The sequence below is a fragment of the Pinus tabuliformis genome, chromosome 8 (genome assembly GCF_031772625.1).
Source record: "Pinus tabuliformis cultivar Carrire ecotype Pingquan chromosome 8, CPIR1, whole genome shotgun sequence".
NCBI classification, from domain to species: domain Eukaryota; kingdom Viridiplantae; phylum Streptophyta; class Pinopsida; order Pinales; family Pinaceae; genus Pinus; species Pinus tabuliformis.
This window is the reverse complement of record NC_142294.1, coordinates 962,540,907-962,563,738: the sequence shown is the minus strand read 5'-3', so window position 1 is coordinate 962,563,738 and position 22,832 is coordinate 962,540,907. Positions and strand designations below refer to the sequence as shown.

Genomic DNA, 22,832 nt, shown 5'->3' with positions numbered 1-22,832 from the left:
TCAGAAAATATTTAGAATAAAAATATTAACTAAAAAAATGTAAATTAAAAAACATACGGCTAGAAACATATAAAACTAATAATAACCATATTACGATAAACTCTTTAATGATTGATAATCTATTTTTAAACAACCTAACAACCTAACTTTAAATTTGACAATGAACCTCTAACTTATAGGGCATCATAACTTTCAGTAAACAACCTAACTAAATTTGACAATGAACACCCTAATTTAAAGGGCATTATAACTTCAAATCAGAGAGCGATCTTGGTCCTCAACCATATATAATTTGGTGAGTGCTTTACTTCGCCAACCATAAGAGGGCCCATAAAACCATTTACAATTTTAAAGCATTGTATTGCATATGCAATTTCATCTTTTCTAAAATAGTAGCCAAGGCGTTGCCCCAAAATAAAGAGATACCAAGATGCCCAGTGTAGGGGTGCAGTTATACAGCGTTGTGTTCAAACTAATATTGAAGCACCGTCTCCAACAACATACCCAAACCAGTCTCAGTTCCCAAGGAGAATCTAACCGACTAACGAGGTCGTCATCCTCCAGATCCAAAGCAAACACAATACCTGCAAGTGCTGCTTTCATAGATGGGGTGGCCACCAAAGACATCAACATTGATCCTAGTACACTGCTTTCCCTTCGAATTTTTCTGCCAGAACCAGAATTAGCAGTAGCAGCCCTCCCACAGGGCCAGCAGAGAGATTCAAGGGATGTGGATCTCACTCTCAGAGCTTGGGGTTTGGCCCAGAGAGAAACCATACATGAAGTGGATTCAGCTCAAAGTTCCAGGAAATTGAACAGGAATGCCAGTACTAATGCAAAAGGGGTCAGTTACGAATCAAGTTCAACACACAGGAGGAAAAGTTATGGTGGTATTGTAGACAACATGAGAAGCAGCTATGGTGGTATTGGGGACAAGCAGCAGCGAGTTTGTCAGGATTCGTTGCTCAGACAAGGAATGGACGAAGACGTGAATCCATCAGAGAAGGATAGTTTGCTCAGGTGTACGGATAAGACATCAGGATCAGGCCAAATAAATGATAAATATCAGCGAGATACCTTTGGCGGTAAAACCAGGAATATGGGAAACTACAAGGGATATCTGCCCACTTATTCCTCACCCTATCAGAGAAAATTACCCATTATTCTGCAGTTTCATGGCGGGGGTTTTGTTTGTGGTAGCAAGGATTCAGCTGCCAATGATATTTTTTGCAGAAGAATGGCCAAATTATGTAATGCTATAGTGATAGCGGTAGGCTTCCGGCTTGCCCCTGAGAACCGTTATCCGGCTGCATTTGATGATGCATTTGAGGCTCTGTGTTGGTTGGGAAAGCAGGCTAACCTTGCCGAGTGCAGTAAATCTCTTGGGCTTATATCGAAGGGAGTTTTGCGTGATGGGGTGGATGTTCGCAGAGCAGATTGGCGTCGAGAGATTGTCGATTCATTTGGAGATTCCATGGTGGAGCCATGGCTTGCAGCTCACGGCGATCATTCCAGGTAGCCTGTTGATTCTATTGTATATCTATTTTAATGGTACCGTGTTTGGCATCTTTGACAGTGAATGTGCTTCGGCTTCATAATGGGATTTTATACAAATATGTTATCCACTTGGACCATGGGACTTGCGTCCTGGAGTAAGTTAAGTGGACAATCTCAATTCTTTTTTCCTTTTTCCTTTTTTCAATCAAAATTATTTTTCAAATCAGGGAGGAATTTTGCTTTTAAGTTATAATTCCACTATTGATTCGAAAGTTAAGTGGACAATCTCAATTCTTTATTCTTTTTCCTTTTTCCTTTTTTCAATCAAAATTTTTACTTTTAAGTTATAATTCCACTTTATTGATTCGAATTTTGACCATTGAACTTTGCCATCCTATGCTATTTTGTACAATAATTTCAAGAAAGACCTAAATGATCAAATTTTCAAAACAATAATTAAATCAAAGTAAAAGTTTGAAACATTTTTTTAATGGAGAAAAAATGTTACTATAAGAGTTGAATTTATCCAATTATTAACTTATTTTATCTTGTCACTTAGTTTATAACCAATTCCATTCTTTTTCTCATAACCAAACACAAAAACCATGGAGACAACACCACCATTAATGGGTGGGAGTTAAAGTAAACTGTCAATGGCCCCTCACTCAGAGGGGATCAAGAGAGTCAAATATGTGATCTCCTCAACATGGTTAGAGATCTCACATATTTATCATGATTGCTTGAGTTAACACTTAGGGCATCATTGCTTGAGTTAACCGTTAGGGCTCCATTTCTAAGATGTTTATAACTATAAAACCATTTTTTTTTATCACCAGAATATTAACACTCCAATAATATTGATGGACTTTCAATAGGTTCATACATAGTTAAAATTTATTTCCAGAGATAGATATACCTGTTTAACTAAGAATGCAAGGAGCAATAAGGTTGTTAATGGTTGAAGCTTGGGAGTTGAATGGAAAAGTAATGCTAAAATGAGTTCAATAAGAGTGCAACTGAAGTGAGGAGTTAAAATAAAATTTAAACCATAGTTTTATTGGTTAAGTATTTTATGGGACACGAGTCTCCCGCGATTATATGACTGATTTGCAATTCTTTCCAAATGCTGAAACTTGAATCTAGGTATCTTATGGGACATAAGTCTCCGACGATTATATGACTGATTTGCAATTCTTTCCAAATGCTGAAACGTGCATCTAGAGTGCTCATTGGTAATTTGAATTTATCAACATTGTTTTATTTTGGATAAACAAGTAGGTGCTCAAGGTGCTCAGTAGGTTGAATAATGAATTGAAAAATGTTGTATACATTTTGACCGATATTTTAGGAAGTGACTTTTGGTTAGCTTGGAATTATTGGTTGGTTTCAAAGTTTCAAACCCTATAGCCAACTGCTATTATGTACCTAATTGACTTATACCTTCAGGCTTCCTTTAGTTTTCTTATCCTTCCCATCTATAAGTTATTGAAACTTGCCACTTCTCTTCATGGAAACTTAGATTTCATGCCTCAACTCCACTGCTCTATTCAACTCCTTTTCCTCTACAAAAAGCTTTTAGTTTGCTACGTTTATTCAAGGTAGCATAAATTAAGGTATTTGAACCTTGCAAAACAATTGATGAGTAGTTATGTGATTTAACATGGTTCCAATTGCTACCCCACAAGGGGTAACTACATTAGAGGCACCCCCACAAGGGTGTATAATGGTGATTTTTTTGAGCTTTCCTGTTCAAGCTCTCTAGATTCAGAGAATTTTTTTCCTTTAGATAGATGATTGTGCTAGCGCAATTGTGGTATATTAGATGCTCCATCCCCGCCTCTCATGTTTACAGATGCACTTGTGGATGCTACAATTTTGTTACAACATATTCTATCTTGATATCCCATGCATTAGTTTTTTTACTTGGATGTGGTGCTATAACTTCTTTGATCTTATTGTCAAAGTGGTAAACCCTAATGAAATTTGATAATATTTTATAGTTTTATTCTTTGCCACGTCATACCATGTGTGAGATGGTTTTCTTTTGTAGGTGCTATCATTTCTTGGGTTAGCTTGTCATAATGGGAAGCTAGTTAAGATAGTGTTTACATATCCCCAACTATACTTAACACCTTCTAGTATACCCCTTCTCTTGATCTCGTTCATAAAAAAAACTTTCCCTTTTATGTTTGACATATCAAAAATCACAAAAGGTGTAAAAGAAGAAAAAGCTTGCCATTAATGCCAGATGGCTAAGGTGGTGAGCAAATAGAAAGTTAAAAGCCAATAAATGTATAGCTTAAGTAATTGCCACCTCGCTATGAGGCCATTGCCCCTAGTCCCTTGGTTGTCTATAAATATCTAATGAAAAAGCGATTTGTTTGATAAAGTGAATAGTTAAAGAAAATTGCAAAGGGGGTAGAAAGAAAAGGTGTTGAGGAAAGGAAACTCAATGCTAAGCTCCCTCTTTAAAAGCTTGTAGATGGTCATAAATGTAATTCTTATGCATCATTACTAGATTTTGAAAATCATTACATGAAATTTTCCCCTTTCCTTTTCATGATTTTACTTAGGGACTTGGAAAACACACTTTGTCTTTGGAGTTGACACACTTATAACAGTGTTAATAATTGCCCCCCCCTCTGCCCCCATGGAAATACTAAGGTAAATTATAAAACTAACCTTTGTTATCTTGTGTTTGAAGAAATCACTAAAGGTATGCCTCCTAATGGCACATCAAGAAGTTGGACTCACCACTCCAAGTAAGCCCCTTCCATTGGGATTCAGGTGCCATGCCTCAAGATCCATGATGTTTTTTTGGGAAACATGTCATTACATTGGGATTTGTGGTTGTGCACTAGGTGATGATAAGGATGGCACATCATCACAGATGCCACATGGACCACTTATAGAGAGATTCCCTGCCCAGTTGAATGCATTGCTTACACTGTTAGATCTTTGGGCACCAGGCTTCGTGCGCGCACACACAAAATCTGGTAACAATCTCAACTTAACTAATTAACAAAAACACACTGATATGCCGAACTAGAAACAAATTTTACACAACAAAACCTTGTAAAACTAGTGATTAGATCATGCATACTAACAAAGAATTTCAACCCCAAAACACAATTCTTATTAGTCTTTCAACAAGAATCTAGGGCTCCCATACAAGGGAAAATGGCCCTTTAAATGCTCAGTAAAATGGCAATTCACAAGGGAAAACTTACATAGAAAGTCCCTTGCTTTGACCCATAGAAAATTACTCAAGAAATATAGTTGAAGGGGAACTTGTAACGCGACCCCCTGAGGATTATGGCTGCCTGGAAACTCAAATGTTGAATTGTAATTGGCCCCAAGACAAACTCAACCTCTTTGGAGTGCTCTTGGCCCTCCCTCCCCACTCAAGACCTCTCCAATAATCTCACGACTTGTGCACATGTCAAATCGGTCCAAGGAAATACCTTGACCTCTACAACAAGTCGGCCCCTCAGCTCGACCCTTCTCTTCCTACTCAGCTTCCCTTGAATATCTTTGGAAATATCCCCTTCCAATTCCTCAAATCTTCTTCAATCAACTAGAGCCTCTCGACCCTCTCAACCCTTGCCACAAGTTTGAGCCATACTTGGCCTTCTACTCCACAAGGTGCTTTCTTGCCAACCACCCTCCATAGACCCTTTCAACCTTCAAGGGGCTTGAGGCCTATTCGGCCTTCTCCACAATATGCACTTTTGCTAGCCACCCTCCATAGGTCCTCTTAGCCCTCAAGGGATCTAAGGCCTACTCAACCTTCTCCTCCACGAGATACTCTCTTGCCGACCACCTTCTACAAGCCCTCTTGACCCTCCTTAGGGCGTCTACGATGTACTTGGTCTTCTCCCCCACAAGATGCTTTCTTGCCAACCACCTTCACTAGGCCTTGCTGACCCTTCCCTGGGCCCTCTCAGCCCTCAAGGGGTTTGGGGCCTACTCGACCTTCTCCTCTACAAGATGCTCTCTTGCCAATCACCACAGGCCCTCTCGACCCTCCATAGGTCTGAGGCCTACTCAACCTTCTCCTCCTCAAGGTGCTCTCTTATCGACCACAAGAATGAATCATTCACCCTTATACTTTTCCAGAGGGTGAAATACCATGGGTTATCATAATACCATGGGTCATTAGAATACTAGGGGTTTGTACCATGGACCTATACCATGGGGCCTAAGTCATCAGGATCGGTGAATTTCAAGTTTGAAATTTGAAATTCACCCAACCTAAAACCAAATCGAATTTGTTTGTTTAAATTCACGAGCAAAATTCAAAATGAACACAAATGCAAACCTGTAAATAATATTTGATTGGGTTCGGCTAGGGTTTAATCCTTTTTTTAAATAGGTACTAAAACCTAAGTTGTAAACACCACACCATTGGCATTCCACTTCCATTTCTTCTTTATTGTGGCCCTCCTCTGTCAATTCTTGAAGCCTCCATTGGCATTGTGACTAGTCTCGTGACTCTGCAAGTTGAGAAGCTCAGAGTTGAGAGAATGACCATATGTCTGAGATTGCTTGTATTGGTTTGGTTGTTTGCAGTGCTGAGCCGATGACTATCGAGATTTGTACAGTGGGTAGGCATCACATGTCAAGCCGCCAACGCAAAGAATGCGCTCGAACGTGTAGTTGAAAGCAAAGCCGTAGATATATGTAAAAGAAATATTAGGTAACTTAAAAGGTTTTTAATAATCATATTTTAAATTTACATAACTTACTTATTTATCATTGATAGTTATATATAATAATATATAAATTTTAATATATTTATATATAAAAAATTTATTTACATAATAATTTAAGGTTTTTATAATCATAATTTAAATTTATACAATTTCTTTATTTGCCACTATAGTTATATATAATAATATATAAATTTAAATATATTTATAAAATTAAGCTATAAATGTTAATAATTTGAATTATATAATATATAATTAATATTAACATTATTTAATATTTGTATTACTTTACGTTTTTTATTTTTGCTAAGTGGTGGGATTCCTGAGATAACTGCATGCTTAACCTTTGGCTTGAGAAATGGTGACCCAAGGGCATCTAAGCTATCAAAATCACCTAAGGATCGCACCCGATTCCAGCCACACTAGCCCTTAATATGGTTGGATTTTTGCCTACGGAGTTTTGAACTGGCGACCTTCACATCTCGTAGTGCCTTAAATAGTACACCCCATCACCATCTATTCTACGCTTCGTGAGCTACTCTCGTAAAGTAGCCCACGGGGCGTCGAATAGACAGTGATGGGGTGCACTATTAAGGAAATCCGTGATGTGAAGGTCACCATATATATATATATATATAATTTGTCGAACTTCAAGTCAAATTTTATCATCTAATTTTTTATTGTTGATTTTTTTTCCACTTTCAAGGTTGTTGAATTTGAACACGCACTCGAACCAGGTGACTTAGCATGGGGTTATGGGTGCAAAGCCCCATTACTTAGCCCACTTGCCCCACACATGAGAATCTTCCGTTGCTACCCAAAACGTCAACATACACATCACGCCTACTAGTCTATCAGAACCTTGAGCCACTGCAAATCTAAAGGTAAACTACAATATTATACTTTCTGCTCCAAATTTGATCCAGATCAATCCAAGCCAAAACACAAGAAGCTCAAGAATAAACATTCCAAGAAAATGCCCTATCTAAGAAGGTGCCAACAAGCTTCTGAATGCACAAGTTGTGATATCTATAAAAAGTAAGGACATTGGGCACATCAATGCCCCAAGAAAATATCCAAGCCTATGCTATCTACATTGTTTACTGAAGAACGAGAACTTGAATGGTGGGACCTAAATTTTTGTTCTCCCACACAAAGACCTGAAAGAAATATTATCTTTATAGATACTTCTAATTTTTCAGAAGATGAAGAAAATAGTCCAGACGCTTCTGCTGATGAATTTACTATTTAGTGACCTTGAGGCACTAAATTGGGAGGGTGAGAATGCATATCCACCCAAGCATGAATTTGACTTTTGCATATTTAGTGCACAGAAGCAGAAAGATCCTGACATAAGAATTAGAGAAATTGATCAACAAATAGAAAATACTTCTACCTAGAAATATGTATTAAGAGAAAATTTGCATGACGAAAGAGATGATTTGTTAAGGCATCTAGCTTCCCCAAGCACAATATAGTCTGCCAAAACTGCACCCTATAAAGCTTCAACTAGCAACTATGATCTTGTTGATTTGTATATGGATTACAAAGGAAGCCACTGGGATAGACAGAATTTTAGGAAAGATAGAGAAAAGTTCCTAAAGCTTCAAATCGAAGAATAACAACAATTGCTCCAAAGAACAATTGAGATTATCAGAGAATTAAAAGCATCTTTGGAAGAAGTCAAAATGGAAAGAAACAGTTTATGAGGTGATGAGTTGTGTAGAGTTCAGGAAAAGCCTCTAAAAATCCCTGAAGGATACAGAAAGAAAAACTCGGGGAAAGAAAAGATAGAACATTCAAAGAGTTTGGATTCTGGAAAGCCCAGATACAAAACTTCAAGAATCCCGAAAAGAATCATGGTTAGAACTAATACTCCTTGTCTTTGGAGGTGTCAAATTCTATATCCAAGTAATGTTTTGTCCACCAGAAGTAAGGCTCTTGGACCACATGTGGAGTATTTATTGAGACATTGCAGGACTTCTAGGGGATTGGTACAAGTGGATATGGTGGTTACAGATTGTTATATTTGTGACATGTTGATGTGGCGTTGACACAATATCGTATTTGGATGAGTGTCCTAGATGAGGAGTCTTATGTACCATGCTGTATGTGATGCCTTGATGGGATGTCTCACACGTGTGGGTGACGTTACACTTCTAGGAGGTGGTCATTGCTCAATTTATCCACTTACTTCACTCATGGGAGTTTGTTAGAGGGGTACTATGAACCTTGGGCCTTTGGTTAACTCCTCCTCTACTTATTTCATGGATTTGACCACATTTTGGGGAATGTGCACTTCCTATTCCCTTTGGACCACATGTTTTACATTAGTTTGTTGCATCCTAGACCCTTTTGAGAGGCGATCTTGTATTGGAGATAGTGGTGGGTCATTTGTGCCCACTTACTGTATTTTTCCTATTAATTTGACTTGGTCGGCATGTATTTGCCCATAGTTTGAACTTTGAGCTAAGCACATTATATTGAGGAGTTTGTGCATCCATATAAGGAAGAGACCTCTCTCATTTTTATTTGTTGGAGATCAATGAAAAAATTAGTTTGAAAAACTATTCAACATCTAAAATTGTCTAAGCGATTAAGAATATTGTTCAAGGGTTAGACTAGGACATTTTTGTATGTTTGCTGGAGTACAAAGCTACATCAATGCCAATGAAGGGCACCATGCTCCACTTGGAAGGGAATGCTAAGGTATAGATCTCTTGCCTTTACCTTTAACTATTAGAGTTTTTGCATCATGGTATTGAGGTAGGATGTCTAGTGGTTCTTCCCTCTTCCCTTGACCATTCCTTAAGATCATCTTGTTGTACTTGGAAAGCATTCTTCATGGATTAATCCCCCCATCCATCCTTCTAGAAGACATATTAACCCTAAATAGTGCTTGAGGAGCAATCCTTTGGGTGCCATCAACATTGTCTCTCTTTAATCCCTAAATCTCACTTTGATCTTTGCATAGATACTCCATAGCCCTAAAGACACTGGTCTATCACTTTTCTTCAACCAAAAAACCTTAAATTTTCTCTATCTTTTTTTCTTTTTCCTTTTGCTTTTATAATCTAAGGGTTTAATTGTTAGATCTTAATCTAGATTGTCTATATCTAACGCTTTGTTACTTTGTTTTATCCTTTATTGCTTGGATCCTATATGCTAATCATTTCTCAAGGGTTTATCATTTGGTTTAGTATAATAAGAGTTTTTGACCCCAATTGATTTACTAGAATTTTTGACATAACCTTAGGTAACAGGTAGCTTGGAACCATACTGAAATTTTTCATATTTAAAGCTCCTTTAAATCAAATACTTCGAGATTCCTATTGAACTTTAAGCTTGCTCTGAAATATTTTGGTATGCAAGTGGTTTGAGCCTATGCTCAGATTCATTTTGGTTTAGAAGTTTTGATGAAATGAAACGAATGCTTAAGGGATGGAATGCCTAACTGATTCACCTTTTCTGGACATCATAGCACTTAAGAATTGTTTCTGGACATTTGCTCACTTTGGTTTAAGATTTCCATTTCATGCTTTGTTTGTAATTCTCCCTCCTACCCCCTTGGAACTCCCATGTTAATGGGAGGTGTTACTATCAACTAACTCGACCTCCTTGGTCTCATTATGGAGATGGGGTTACAACATTTTTTCTTCTCCAGATCTTGCAGAATCAACTTTGGACAACACCATTGCTCTCAACTCATCAAGAGCTTTTCGGCAATATAAAATTACCTCAATCTGACTCCGAGATTGGAAGTTACACCCTTTTATAGATTAACCAATTAACTCTTACCAAATCAGCAAGAGTTGGCATGTGTATCCCCAAGTGCCCTTGCCACGTCATTAATGATGCCTAAGTGGCACTCACGTGGTCTCAAAGGCACATTCGTGGCACTTACCACGTCAGTGTAATTCGCGGGTCCCATTGGCCCAACGTCCTTTACACAAATCACAATTTCCTTTGTATCTAACCACAAGGGATATTGGGATGCACACCACATTTGCACCTTGGCAAACTTCTTGGACCCTCAGACCGCTGGATTTCCATGTGTCCTCGTGCACATCTGGACATGGCCCACATCCGGCCCTGGTCCACATCCAATGCCTCATGCGTTTGAGACTAGTTTTCGCCCTTGGATGGCCTAGACTCCTGGACACATCTGCCACTTAACCATGCATCCTGTTAGAAAATCAGAAAGGCAGAAATATTTTCTTATGTTGATAATTACTTGTGATATCTTTGAGTTCTTATTAACTTTCTTATGTTCTTCTTTTATCTTTGTTTCATCAAGCAATTATCAAAATCAAAACACGAAGATCAAAGACACCAGATGTAGGCACTCTGCCAAGGCTAAAACCCCTATATAGGGGAAAACCCAGTCAAACTCTTCCACTAGCAAATTCAAGTTGAGATAGACCAAGACCCTAGACCCAAAGACCTTCCTCCTCCACCAAGTCAGCCTTCCAATATGATTCAACACACTTCAACAACCTCTTCTTGTCCAACAACTTCAATCCAACAACAATCCATAAATTCGACTTCCCAACTACAGAAATTCGCCCCCCAGCTACAAAATTTCGACCCAAAAACATAACTGCAGTTTCGACCCTCCAACAGCTTTAGTTCCTTCGCACATGTAAGATAAGAGAGAGAAAAATTTGACTTTCTTAGATAGATAATGTCCTCCTTTGCTAGCCTTTTTCTTCTTCCTTCTTGAATTTCACACTTTTACTGGCCCCAAAAGATTTAGATCGAACTTGATGAGTGAGTGCTCCAAATGAGGTCGAGTTGCTACCTTTATATAGTAGTTTTTGCCCCTCAGTTACGCTGACTTGTCCAATTTGAGGTTGACTTGGTGGAGGAGGTCTAGAAGACCTAATTTACATTAAAATAAATTTCTTTCTTGACAAATAGAGCCCTGAAAGGGTATTTTACATTATGACATGGACAAGGATACTTGACATAAACCCTAGAAGCCTTCAATGGAGGCTATGACCTAAAAACAATTGACCTAAGCATGAAATGTGAAAATTCCACAAGAGGAACCCTTTTGGCAACAAAATGATGTTAATTCTCCTACTTGATTAAATCATGCAAGTTATTGATTGTGTTCTATGGTAAATATCGAAGCAAATACATCTACAACCTTCACTTAATTTACATATATGCAAAAACAAAATATTGAGCAAGAAAGAAAAATACAACACATAGGACACAATTATTTTTGGACAAAAAGTCCCCGGAAAAACCCAATGCGGGAAAACTGGTGCAGTAGCTCTGAGGGTTTTATTATTATGCAATAGAAATTCTGAGTACAATTCTAGGATGCTTAATTAGCAATCCGATACAAAGAGAATACTGAACAAAAGACTGGTGAAATGATCTCACCCTGTCACTGGAGAACCAGTCATTGATCTTGCTGCTTTGGAGGCTCTGCGTCATCCTCTGCGTGGCCTTTGTGCAGAACTGCGTCACCCCTCCTAGGTATTACACTGCCTCTCCTCTGGATCCTCTGCTGGCTCAGAAATCGTCTTTCTGCCTCCCAAACTCACACCCTGGCTTCCAGCAACTGAACTTCGACTTCCCTCAGCAGGAACTCGACTTCCCCTTAATGACTGCACTGCCTCTGCGTCAGCACTACGTAGGCCAGCGTTAGCCTTCCTTTGGACGTCTTTCTGTTCTCCCTCTGCCTCATACTCTTTGGAAATTCCTGCTCCCGGATTCTCACCACCCCTCTGTTGCAAGATCCCCTCAATTGATTTTCCTCTTGAGAACTTCTCACTTCAGAAAATCGATTTTCTCAATCTCTCTGTGTGTTTTCCAAATTACCCACAAGCCCCTTCTTATACCTTTCTGTTGGACAACCAACGACCTAGATTAAATCATAATCAAAGACTTAGATCGTTTTGACTTGATCCTTGTCTTTATCTAGAAGTTTCACCCCTGATTAGATTAATACCCATTGATATTTTAATTTTCCCAAGTTTAGACTTAGGAACCCCATTAAAAATATTAATTATTTTAATAAAATCACTTCTGGGTGGAATTTCCCAAAACGCTTTCTGGGTTCTTTGGAATACTTGTGCCCAAGCCTCCCTGCAAAATTTGAGGCTTAGTGCACATCAATTCTATCACAAATCAACACTCCCTCTTAGTGAGGAATGTGCTTTAGCAATACACTACCTCTCTGCATACTGCTCTGATTCTGAAGCATCGTCTCTGCACTACTGATGTCTGACTTGCTGTCCACCAACCACTGCGCTGCTGTTGCTACTGTACTGGTGTCAACACTACCTTTGTCAACACTGCATCTGTACTACAACTTCCACTGCATTCGTGTTGCTGTTGGTCCTGCACCCAACACTGCATCTGCATTGCAACTCCCTCTCAAATGTTGCATCTGCTATGCTGCTAGCACTGCCACTGCTAACACTTCATTCGTACTGCAACTCATTTGCTGAGAGAAGCAACTAAAAGCATCCAAAACTGGATAAATATCCAGTGGATACACCTTGGTGTTGACACCTTGACTGTTGCTAGTCCCATGCTGCCTCTGAAGCCACTGCGCTGCTGAAGCTCTGCACTATGCCTCCTCTCATTGCTGCCTCTTTGCTCTGTGTTGCTCAGTCTCTGGCATCCTAGCCACTGCATTAGTCGAATCAACACTCCATGTCACAACTGAAACTCCACCATCCCACTACTACTGATCATGGGCTCCACGTAGCAAGGTAATGATCCAAGAGGTGGGCTCATCAAGGATCCTGCCCATCTACAGTCCTCCTGACTACAATACTATATCAGCGCACCTCCCTCCTGGAGGTATCTCAGCTGTCATGGCGAAATCCTCCTGTTCGATCTTTGCAGCTGCAACCTTTGGATCATGCTTCTCATCCTTGTCCTTTTTCTTCAAAGGATACTGGGATGCATAATGGCCCATCTTGCCACACCTGAAGCACTTCACCTTCGAGACATCCTTCTTTCGTCTCCGTTGTCCCTGCTGTCCCTTCGATGCAAGGGCTGCGTTATCCTCCTCCTCTACTTTGGGCTTTGACTCACTACTGCTACTGCTCCCGTCAAGTTTCACCTTGAGCAGTTCTCTCCTCAGCTCTTCTTGTTTCAGAGCTACTCACATCTCGTCCCAATTTGGCGATGTTGCCCTGCCCAAGATTTTCTGGACAAAGATCTGCCAATCATCTGAGACGGAATTCAGAGCCAATCTTACTAACTCCGAGTCTTGAGGTGTATGTCCTGCAACTGACAACTCATCCCAGGTCTCCTTCAGTTTTGTGAGGAACAGATTCACTCGCTCCCCCCTTCTGCATCTGAGCAGATCTCAGTTTCTGCTCTAAGTACATCTTCCGCTGCTCGGAAGATCCCTGATACAATGTGGTCAAGGCATCCCACATCTCCTTAGCGATACCTTTGCTTGCAACGTGGCACACCACATGATCCTTGACTCCATCCAAGATCATCCTCTTCGCCTTAGCCATCTCAACTCTGTACTTCTTCAGCAGATCTACATCCGCTGGGACAAGTACCACATTATCAACATACGTCTTGAGGGCATGCTCATCTTGAAGGAAAGTCATTTTCTGGTTCTGCTCTTCTTGTCTCACTTGCACTAGCTCCGATACCATATGAAAATTCTACAAGAGGAACCCCTACTGCAGCAAATTGATGTTACTTCTCCTACATGATTAAATCATGCAAGTTATTTACTGTGTTCTACGGTAAATATTGAAGCAAATACATCTGTAACCTTCACTTAATTTACATATATGCGGAAACAAAATACTGAGCAAGAAAGAAAATACAACACATAGGACACAGTTATTTTGGACAAAAAGTCCCTGGAAAAACCCAATGCGGGAAAACCGACGCAACAACTCTAGTCTCTAAGGGTTTTATTATTATGCAGGAGAAACTCTGAGTACAATTCTAGGATGCTCAACCAGCAATCCGATACAGAGAGAATACTGAACAAAATACTAGTGAAATGATCTCACCCTGTCACTGGAGAATCAGTCACTGATCCTGCTACTTTGGAGGCTCTGTGTCACCCTCTTCGTGGCCTATGAGCATAACTGCGTCACCTTGGGCAACTTTTGTGTCACCCCTCCTGGGTATTATGCTGCCTCTCCTCTAGATCCTCTAGTAGCTGAGAAATCGACTTTCTGCCTCCCAGACTCACACCCTGGCTTCCGACAACTGAACTTTGACTTCCTCAGCAGGAACTCGACTTCCCCTCAATGACTGCGTTGCCTCTGTGTCAACACTACGTAGGCTAGCGTCAACCTTCCTTTGGACGTCTTTCTGTTCTCCCTCTGCCTCGTACTTCGGAAATTCCTTCTCCCGGATTCTCACTGCCCCTCTGCTGCAAGATCTCCTCAATCGATTTTCTCAATCTCTCTGTGTGTTTTCCAAGTGACCCTCAAGCCCCTTCTTATATCTTTCTGTTGGACAACCAACGGCCTAGATTAAATCATAATCAAAGACTCAGATCGTTTTGACTTGATCCATGGATTTATTTAGAAGTTTCACCCCTGATTAGATTAATACCCATTAATATTTTAATTTTCCGAAGTTTAGACTTAGGAACCCCATTAAAGATATTAATTATTTTAATAAAATCACTTCTAGGTGGAATTTCCCAAAACACTTTCTGGGTTCTTTGGAATAATTGTGCCCAAGCCTCCCTACAAAATTTGAGGCTTAGAGCACATCCGATGCTATCCCAAATCAACATGAAATGCATGCTTTAATAAGTCAATTTCTTTAATAATAAAATTTATTTATTTTTCTTTTGACAAATACATTACATTATGACTCAAATGTAATTATGAAGACCGACATTAGTTACATTCTTCAACACATCCGACCTTGTGCTAGACATCCGCCCAATGGGTCCCACTCTGGGAAGTTTGAAACCTCTAGAGATGACTTGGATTGGTGCAAAATTCTTTCCTTGCTAAGAGCGAGTGTCGAGAAATATAGCTCGAGTAGGAGCTTCTTGCATAGGTAAGCTTTGAATGTACGAGAAGTAGTTTGAGATAACTTCTAGTTACCAGTTAGTAGAAGTGGAAAATAATATCATCTTGTAATTTCATTTAAATAAATAAAATTGAGTCAAATTTCCTATCTTCTACTAAATCTTAGAAATCTAAATGAAATATTCTAGAGATTATAGAGTACTAGTGAGTTAAATTTGATCTAATCTTAGCTGTGAATCTCACTTTTGAGATAAGGTGGTTGTTAGGATTGAGAAGATTAGTTGCTACAATTTGGGAATTAGTTGCTAAGATTTGGGAAATTAGCAGATGGGATTAATGAGATTAGTTATCTCTCTGAAAACATACATAGAACAAGATGGGAGAGGTTGCAAACACATTTTGTATGCCAAGAAGATTCAAGAGATCAAAAGATTAATTGAGCAGATCAGATTCAAGGCACAGGAGAGGAGGCAAGGTCGAGTGGCATGCCAAAGTACAATCCATACAATACTATACAACATTTCAGTTAGGAAGATTCTTAGTTGGAACTTGGACAGCAGGAAAGTTTATCTCAGTAAGTGCAGATTTGATTTTTTGTGTATACTGTTCAGCTACTAGTTTGACAACTTGTAGAAGTTTCCCTGTAAGTTTGGAATTTTCAAATGAAAAGTTGATTTGAGGGTGTAATCATTAGTATATTGTGTTTATGTTTTCGTTTCTTATTTTTCAGCTATATGTGTGATTGTTGCATCTTCGAAAATATATATTTTTGTGGTTAAATAAATTTAGATATGATTTATTTAATTAAGAGAAACATAGGACAACAATCCCCTAGAGCTTAAAAATTGATAGTTGGAACCATTCTCAAATATCCTGAAACAATTAATGATAATGTTAAAACTTAAAAATTTAAGTAAAAGGATAGAAAAGAAAATAATTTAATATTATTACTATGGTTAGGTTTTGTAGGATCCTAGGGTTAGATATTTTTTTTCTATTTAAGTAATTTTTTTTTAATGCACCCTTGTTCACATACCACCCGATACTTCTTAAAGTGTTGAAGATATACAGGAGAACATGGAGAAGGTGGTCATAAGCTAGGATGCCAACTCATCCACCCTTGCCACAATCCCTACACTCCCTGCAAATTGTTTCTGTTGCTAGACCTTCCCTTTCTTCTTCTTCAGACATTAGTTGGCATAATGTTGCTTTTGGTGCCAACTGAAACGTTTCACATTTCGTAAATCCTTCTTACCTTTACTCGATTCTTCCTTCTTACCCTTCTTGTGTCTCTTCTTGTTTCCCTTCTTCATCCTCATGATGAGGGCAAGGTCTTTTACTTCTCTTTGTTCAGATAAATGAAATTCTAACCTTATCTCTTCCTATGCAAAATCATCCCAAAGCTTATCAAAAGTAGGCAACTTCTCACAGGCATAAACACCTTGCACAAAAGTTTTCCAAGATGAAGCAAATCCATTTGATGCAATGGGGCACCAACTCCTCATCATGTGTTTTTGTTCCTGTCGCAGCCAATTAATCCTTCAACATTGTGAGCCTAGCTAGGAGGCTAATCATTGTATCTATGTCACTCATGCAGCTCATTGAAAGCTTGTTTCTCAAGAGCATCTTCCTAGAGACACTGACACTTGGTATAATGCAACCTAAACATCATACATTTCCTTGTTGATATTTTTCTTTATAATGTGAGTGATCAGATTATCCTTCACTGTATCAGAGAAGTTGCTCTTTGCCTTGGCCTCTTTTGTTATGTGCTTTAGATCTAAAAATAGAATCACATACAAAACATCCAAGAATAATATAGAAATTCTTCACTTTATTGATAACAAACCCTTAAGGTAGGGAGACAACTTACAATTAATCCTTTTATGGAAGGAATTTACTCTTGTTCACTTGCCCCTTAGAGAGGGCACCCTCCTAATGAGCTGAGTTCCAATTACAATAACATTCCACTAGCCGATTCCATTGCTTATACTTCTATTTATAATACTATCTACCTCCTAAAAACATTGTAGAGAAGAAACTTTCTAGTAGTTGGAACCTTCTAGTAAGCCTTCTTACAATATTTGTGTTCACACTATTACATAGGTCTTATTTACAAATGATGTCCTTCATTACATAGCAATACCTAGGCATCTAGTATTATTCCCCTTGTATACCTCCCTGGGTATCTCATGTTACCTTGCTAAGTACACTACATCTTTCATATTATGTTTCGCCAGAGATTTCAGATTGGTAGGTGCGACGATCTGTTTCTCAACAGTCTCTTGAAGTTCAACCTCTTCCAATAGCATTTGTAGCGTGGACTTTGAAGGTCTAAAACTGGAAGCACCTTCTGACCTCCCACACTCTCTAAAATTGAGGATAGTCATCCCCACAAATCTAAAATAACCTCAAAGTGAAATGAACAAGAAGTCAAGCAAATAACCTTGCTAGGGTTCAAGTTCTTTCCAAGTGCATTAGGGTTTCATACCAAAAACCTATGATAGGTCAAGCACCACTCCCAAGTTCAAAACAATTGTAATATGCAACTCCCTTTTCACTAAGAGAGTGATTTCAGTCAAGCCAGCTCTGTTACCATGTGGAAATTGTTGGAAATAATACTAAGAGGGGGGTGAATCAGTGTTATCAAGTCAATTATTTTTCATTTCATAATCAGATTTGCATACGCTACTTCAGTTAGTGGAAACGACATATATACGCAACTGCAGCTAAGGAAACTCGTGTATAACTTGCAGACTTGTAATTTAACTTATTCTTCAAATGTTGATCATTAATCTGTGTGTCAGAACCATATAAACAGTAACCAGGAATAGTAAAATAGAACAGACAGTCACACACAAGAACACAAGATATAAGGTGGAAACCCAATGTGGGTGAAAAACCCCTGTTGCAATTCGTCTCTATCTTCTTTCTATTAGAAACTTCTTTTTACAATGGATCTGTACTGGTGCAGTCTTATACCAGTACGCAGGCTTCTACTTGCAGAAGGCTACAACCTTCTCTCGTTTTCCAACTTCTCCTAGAAGGGAGCTACAACCCCCTTAGCTCTTGTACTAGCTGATGTACTAGTACGTAGGTGCTGACCTACAGAAGGCTACAACCTTTTCTTTTCTTCCAGGAACCACATTTCATAAATTTTCAGACTGGATCTATCAATAATCAAACATCAAATACATCTGCATCAGCCAATCTCCTTTGCTTCAATCAAAACTGAATCAAACAATTACTTCTCTGAATGCTGTAACCAGAATACATTGACAGTAACCAGAAACCAATCCTGAACCCAAAACACTGCAACAATAAACAGAAGTAGCTAAAACATATTTCATGAGACGTACGCTACTTCAGTGTGTAGAATATGCGTGCATACGTTGTTATATTAAGGCCAACCTGTGTATACGCTATTTTAAATTACCAAACCAGTGTGTATATGCGCCTTTGCTTCGCTGAACTTGCGTACAGATCTATAAAAGATAATCTTACCCTTTTCACTTATTCAGACATGAATTATACCCAGATTATCAGATTTATAGATCAAGTCATGCGTCAAATATAACAGATCAAAATCACACAAAGATACTACTATTCAAGCCTTAAGATCTTGACCCAACAATAGAACTTATCCTTCTTCTAGCGCTCAGGTTCCTCCTTGGTTCAGATCCAGCTATGCACCATAACCCAATTCTAGATCTTACTCTTCATAAGATATTCAATGCTTGAGTGAATGCCTTTGCCTAAAGGTCTCCTTCCCCTTTTATAGTCTTAGGCCTTACTCAATACCATGGTCCAAACCCATAGAGAATCATTACCATGGACCTAATACCTGGGTTCAACACTTCGGACGAGATACCATGGTCCAAAACCATAGGTCCAAATACCAAGGACTAAATACCATGGACCAAAAAATAAGTTTTCCCACATGTACGCGCTTTTCCTTGCATGAAAGTGTGTGCATACGTATACGCGCCTTATGATCATCGAACCCGCGTGTATAAGCGACTTGGTTAAGAGGAACCTGCGTATATATCTTATTCCTTCATTCTGAGAGCCTGAACTGTGATCTGTCATCTGAGTGAGTTGCCATCAAGGACAACACCTGTGTCATAGCGCCAAACCTGTGTCATAATGCCAACAGAAGTTTCGGGAAAATCTTTTACTATCACTAAAGGAGATACCTATGAACTTTTAGCCTTAGTGCTGAATCTGAAATATTAGTTACAACTGTATATATTTTACTTCTGTCTAACAGAATACACAAGGGAGCCCAAGAGAATAAACACCGAGCAATTGTACTCAAGGAAAATTTGTTTTCAGCCCTTAGGTTACAATTCCTGGCATATAACAGATCTGAAAATAACTTATTAAACACATATTTGTTAGAGCTACAATTTTTCCCTTTTAGTTTCTATTTACTTGTCAAATCTCTTAACAAAATCTGCTCACTGTTATGTTACATCAACGCACATAGGGAGCAATACAAACTACTCAATCACCATGAGAACATACATTGAAAATCAGATTTGCAAGAACATGTGATGTCCCCTATGGGAGGATGGAATAGCGACATAATAGCCTATCCAACCCCATAGGCTATAGTCTTTGATAACAGGGGAAACCCAATTATCCAATGTTTTGGGGCAACATTGGGTAAATTTTGGGGTAGCTGGGGCAAAAAGCCCAAATTGGGGGTTGCACATGAACCCCTCACATTTGATTGAGGAGAAGCCCCATGAGAAAATCTATAAATATAGGAGAGTTGAAATCATTTTATCATCATTGAATTGGAATTGAATTGTCTCTGTTTTCTTGAGCCTGAGGCTCTGAAGGTTGTAAGACCTTCTTCTTGATATGTTTTGGTGGAATGATCCTACCCTACCTAGACACTTCTTTCCCCTTGTTCTGTCACAGCAAATTATCTTGAAGCGATTCGGATCTATCCTAGAAGCAGCCCTCTAATATTTTTCGTCTGGTCAACAAGTTTTTTTTCTTCACTGTTCTGTTACAGCACATTCTTGGAGCAAATTCGGTTCCTGGTTAAGAAGCTTCTTTGGTTATTTCATTACTCAACAAATCTGGTCTTGTAAACAGCAGAAGCAGTGAGTTTCATCTAGCAGCAAGATTCACAGGCCACAGTGCTGCAAGCCCGAGTTGGCCGAAATTGGACCTGTTGCAGGGGCCAAAAGGGTTAGGGTTCCTTGTCTGTCCAAAATAAGCAAACTGCAGGTAGTCATCAGCAGCAAATAAAGCAGAAGTAGTCTGGATTCTGGAAGTTGCGGCCTATATTTCCAAGGGCCAGTGGATTGCATTTTGATCTGGGCAGTGAACAAGTTTGGAGGCAGGACTGTAAGGGCAGTGAGACAGTTAGCCCAGTTTGGGTATCATTAGTTAGCAAGACTCTCTGGAGGCTGAAATTTTTATCAAGTAGATCAAATCTTTCTGTAAGCTGGTTAAATTGATTTGTGGAATCAGAACTATTAGATATTGTTTGTTGCTTTAAACACTGAAGTGGACAGTTTACATTTCATAGATAAGTACTGTTGCTATAACATTCCTAGTAGCTGTTGTAAAGATCTGATAGACGTGATCAAATTGCTGTGTGGTTAAATCTACTGTCATGTGCATTATTGTGTGATTTATATTATCTCTGCCTAATGGTGAAGAGTGCTGTGCAATTACTAGAGATTAACTTATGATTTTGAAACCCTAAGGGCTAAAATTACCTGAGGACATTACAGAACACAAGGTTTGGGCAGAGCACAACATAGTCTTTCAAGCTTCTCACAAATTGGCACAACATAGTCTTTCAAGCTTCTCACAAGCAAGGGCTCTCCAATGCCTCTTGTTATCACTCAATCTGTCATCCTGAAAGTGTAAAAGTCTAAAGGACCCAGATGATAGACCAAGTTAACTAGGAGCCTAGCCACTGTCAACTCACCAACTCTCTTTTGCTGTTTAGGGCAGCTCTCCTCCAGCTCAAGGGAGGTCTCCCTAATTAGGGTTGCTGGAATTCTAAGGGAATGGAGTGCAACAATGGGTTAGAGAGTAAATACCAGCAAAACAAATTTAAAAGTTGCAGAAAATAATAGTGGATGGTAGGACTTGAGATTAATGCCTAGTGCATTGGGTGAATGGGGTGGGGTCACAACAAAGCACAACTGGGAGGGTGTTCTAAAGGTAATATGGCTGAAAAGTACAAGTCAATAATACCCTTCTTTTGCTGTCCTGTATTGCAGAAATAAAATATGGCCAAGAGTATTACACATTTAGACAACATTCATTACTTTAGGCTACTACAGCTGTCAAGAACCATGTATGATATATTTCAATCCATGGATAGAGAAGGAAATGTATTCATAAACAAAGTTCTGCCATTGAGCTCCGAAGGAGGGAGTTCTCCCAAATTTAACCGTGAACTCAGAAATCAGGCAGCTGCTATTTTAAATAGAGCCTTTACTTCAACCTCTTACAATAAAAAAAAATAATAATATTCTATTCATTCTGGGAGTGGGCCACTCCTCCACGTGATCACTTGTCTTTGATAGGTGAATCCCTGTGATACTCGATGATTGAATCAGCCTGCGTGAATGGTGATGCCATGACATGTATGAATAAAACGATGTGAATATGATGTTGCCCTATGTGTAACATTGTACCAGTCCATATGTTGTGGAATGCAAGTGGCCCCAACAATTTATAATAATCCAACGTTGCCCTTCATTGATTGTGCCATTGCGTTATGGGCCCATTCCTCATCCGAATCATGCCATATGAAGCTGTCTTACAAGCTTGTAAGGTAGGCGAAGGATACTCATCAAAATTTGACATACAATGCCCTAAATTCAAACGATGGCAACTCCCTATGATAGGTGGATCCATGGCAGGTCATGTATTTATGTAGTGGTTCATACCCAAGACATCCCCACAATGTAAAGCTCAATAAAGTGAAATTCCATTCCTGCAGCTACATAATTCGTGGGGCACATTTGTGGTTTTATCCCACACAAACGATTATATATAATAAAGGAGGCGACTTCAGCTATATGTGAATTGATTCTATGCATATGGCACCTCACCATGGTATGACGATCCATCACCATAATAAACCCAGGGCTAGATCCATGTAATGTTTAAAGCGTTTGATGATGGTCGAATTTGCCATGTATAAATGAAAGTGGCTACATACTTCTCAAATATTTGACTTGGACATGGCTCCATTCCACAATCCCATTTCAAATGGATGGATTTCGTAGCATTTGACATTATTGACTTTGTGAAAATAAGCTTATTATACAAAAAAGGGGCAGCTCAATGCTAGTTCAACATATTGTCAATTCTGTGGTTTGTAATAATACTTTTAATTTCATGGCATATTCATTCGTGGACATGGATCAAATAAAAGGAAAAGCCCATCTAATAGAATGGTAGGAGCAAGTAAGACTAGGTATAGCAACACAACAAAGGTTAGACAAATCTGATGTCCCTGCCTGTTCTTGTTTCTTTCTTTTATGAGAATACCTTCCTTGCTCCCTCCGCTTTCGTTCTGATCTTAGACCACCATTCTTTTATAATGAATCTATCCATTCCCACTCTTCCTATCGGTGTCGGG

The 22,832-nt window shown here is 39.0% G+C and overlaps 1 protein-coding gene across 1 annotated transcript in view; it reads left to right on the top strand.

The window, feature by feature from the left end:
• Positions 1-317: 317 nt before the first annotated feature.
• Positions 318-22,832, top strand: part of LOC149238668 (putative carboxylesterase 11) — a 37,231-nt gene continuing 14,716 nt past the window's right edge. The window contains exon 1 of the mRNA XM_089373140.1: positions 318-1,515. Within this exon, the coding sequence (XP_089229266.1) occupies positions 431-1,515 (1,085 nt within the window). The 5' untranslated portion in view covers positions 318-430. The remainder of the gene's footprint in view (positions 1,516-22,832) is intronic.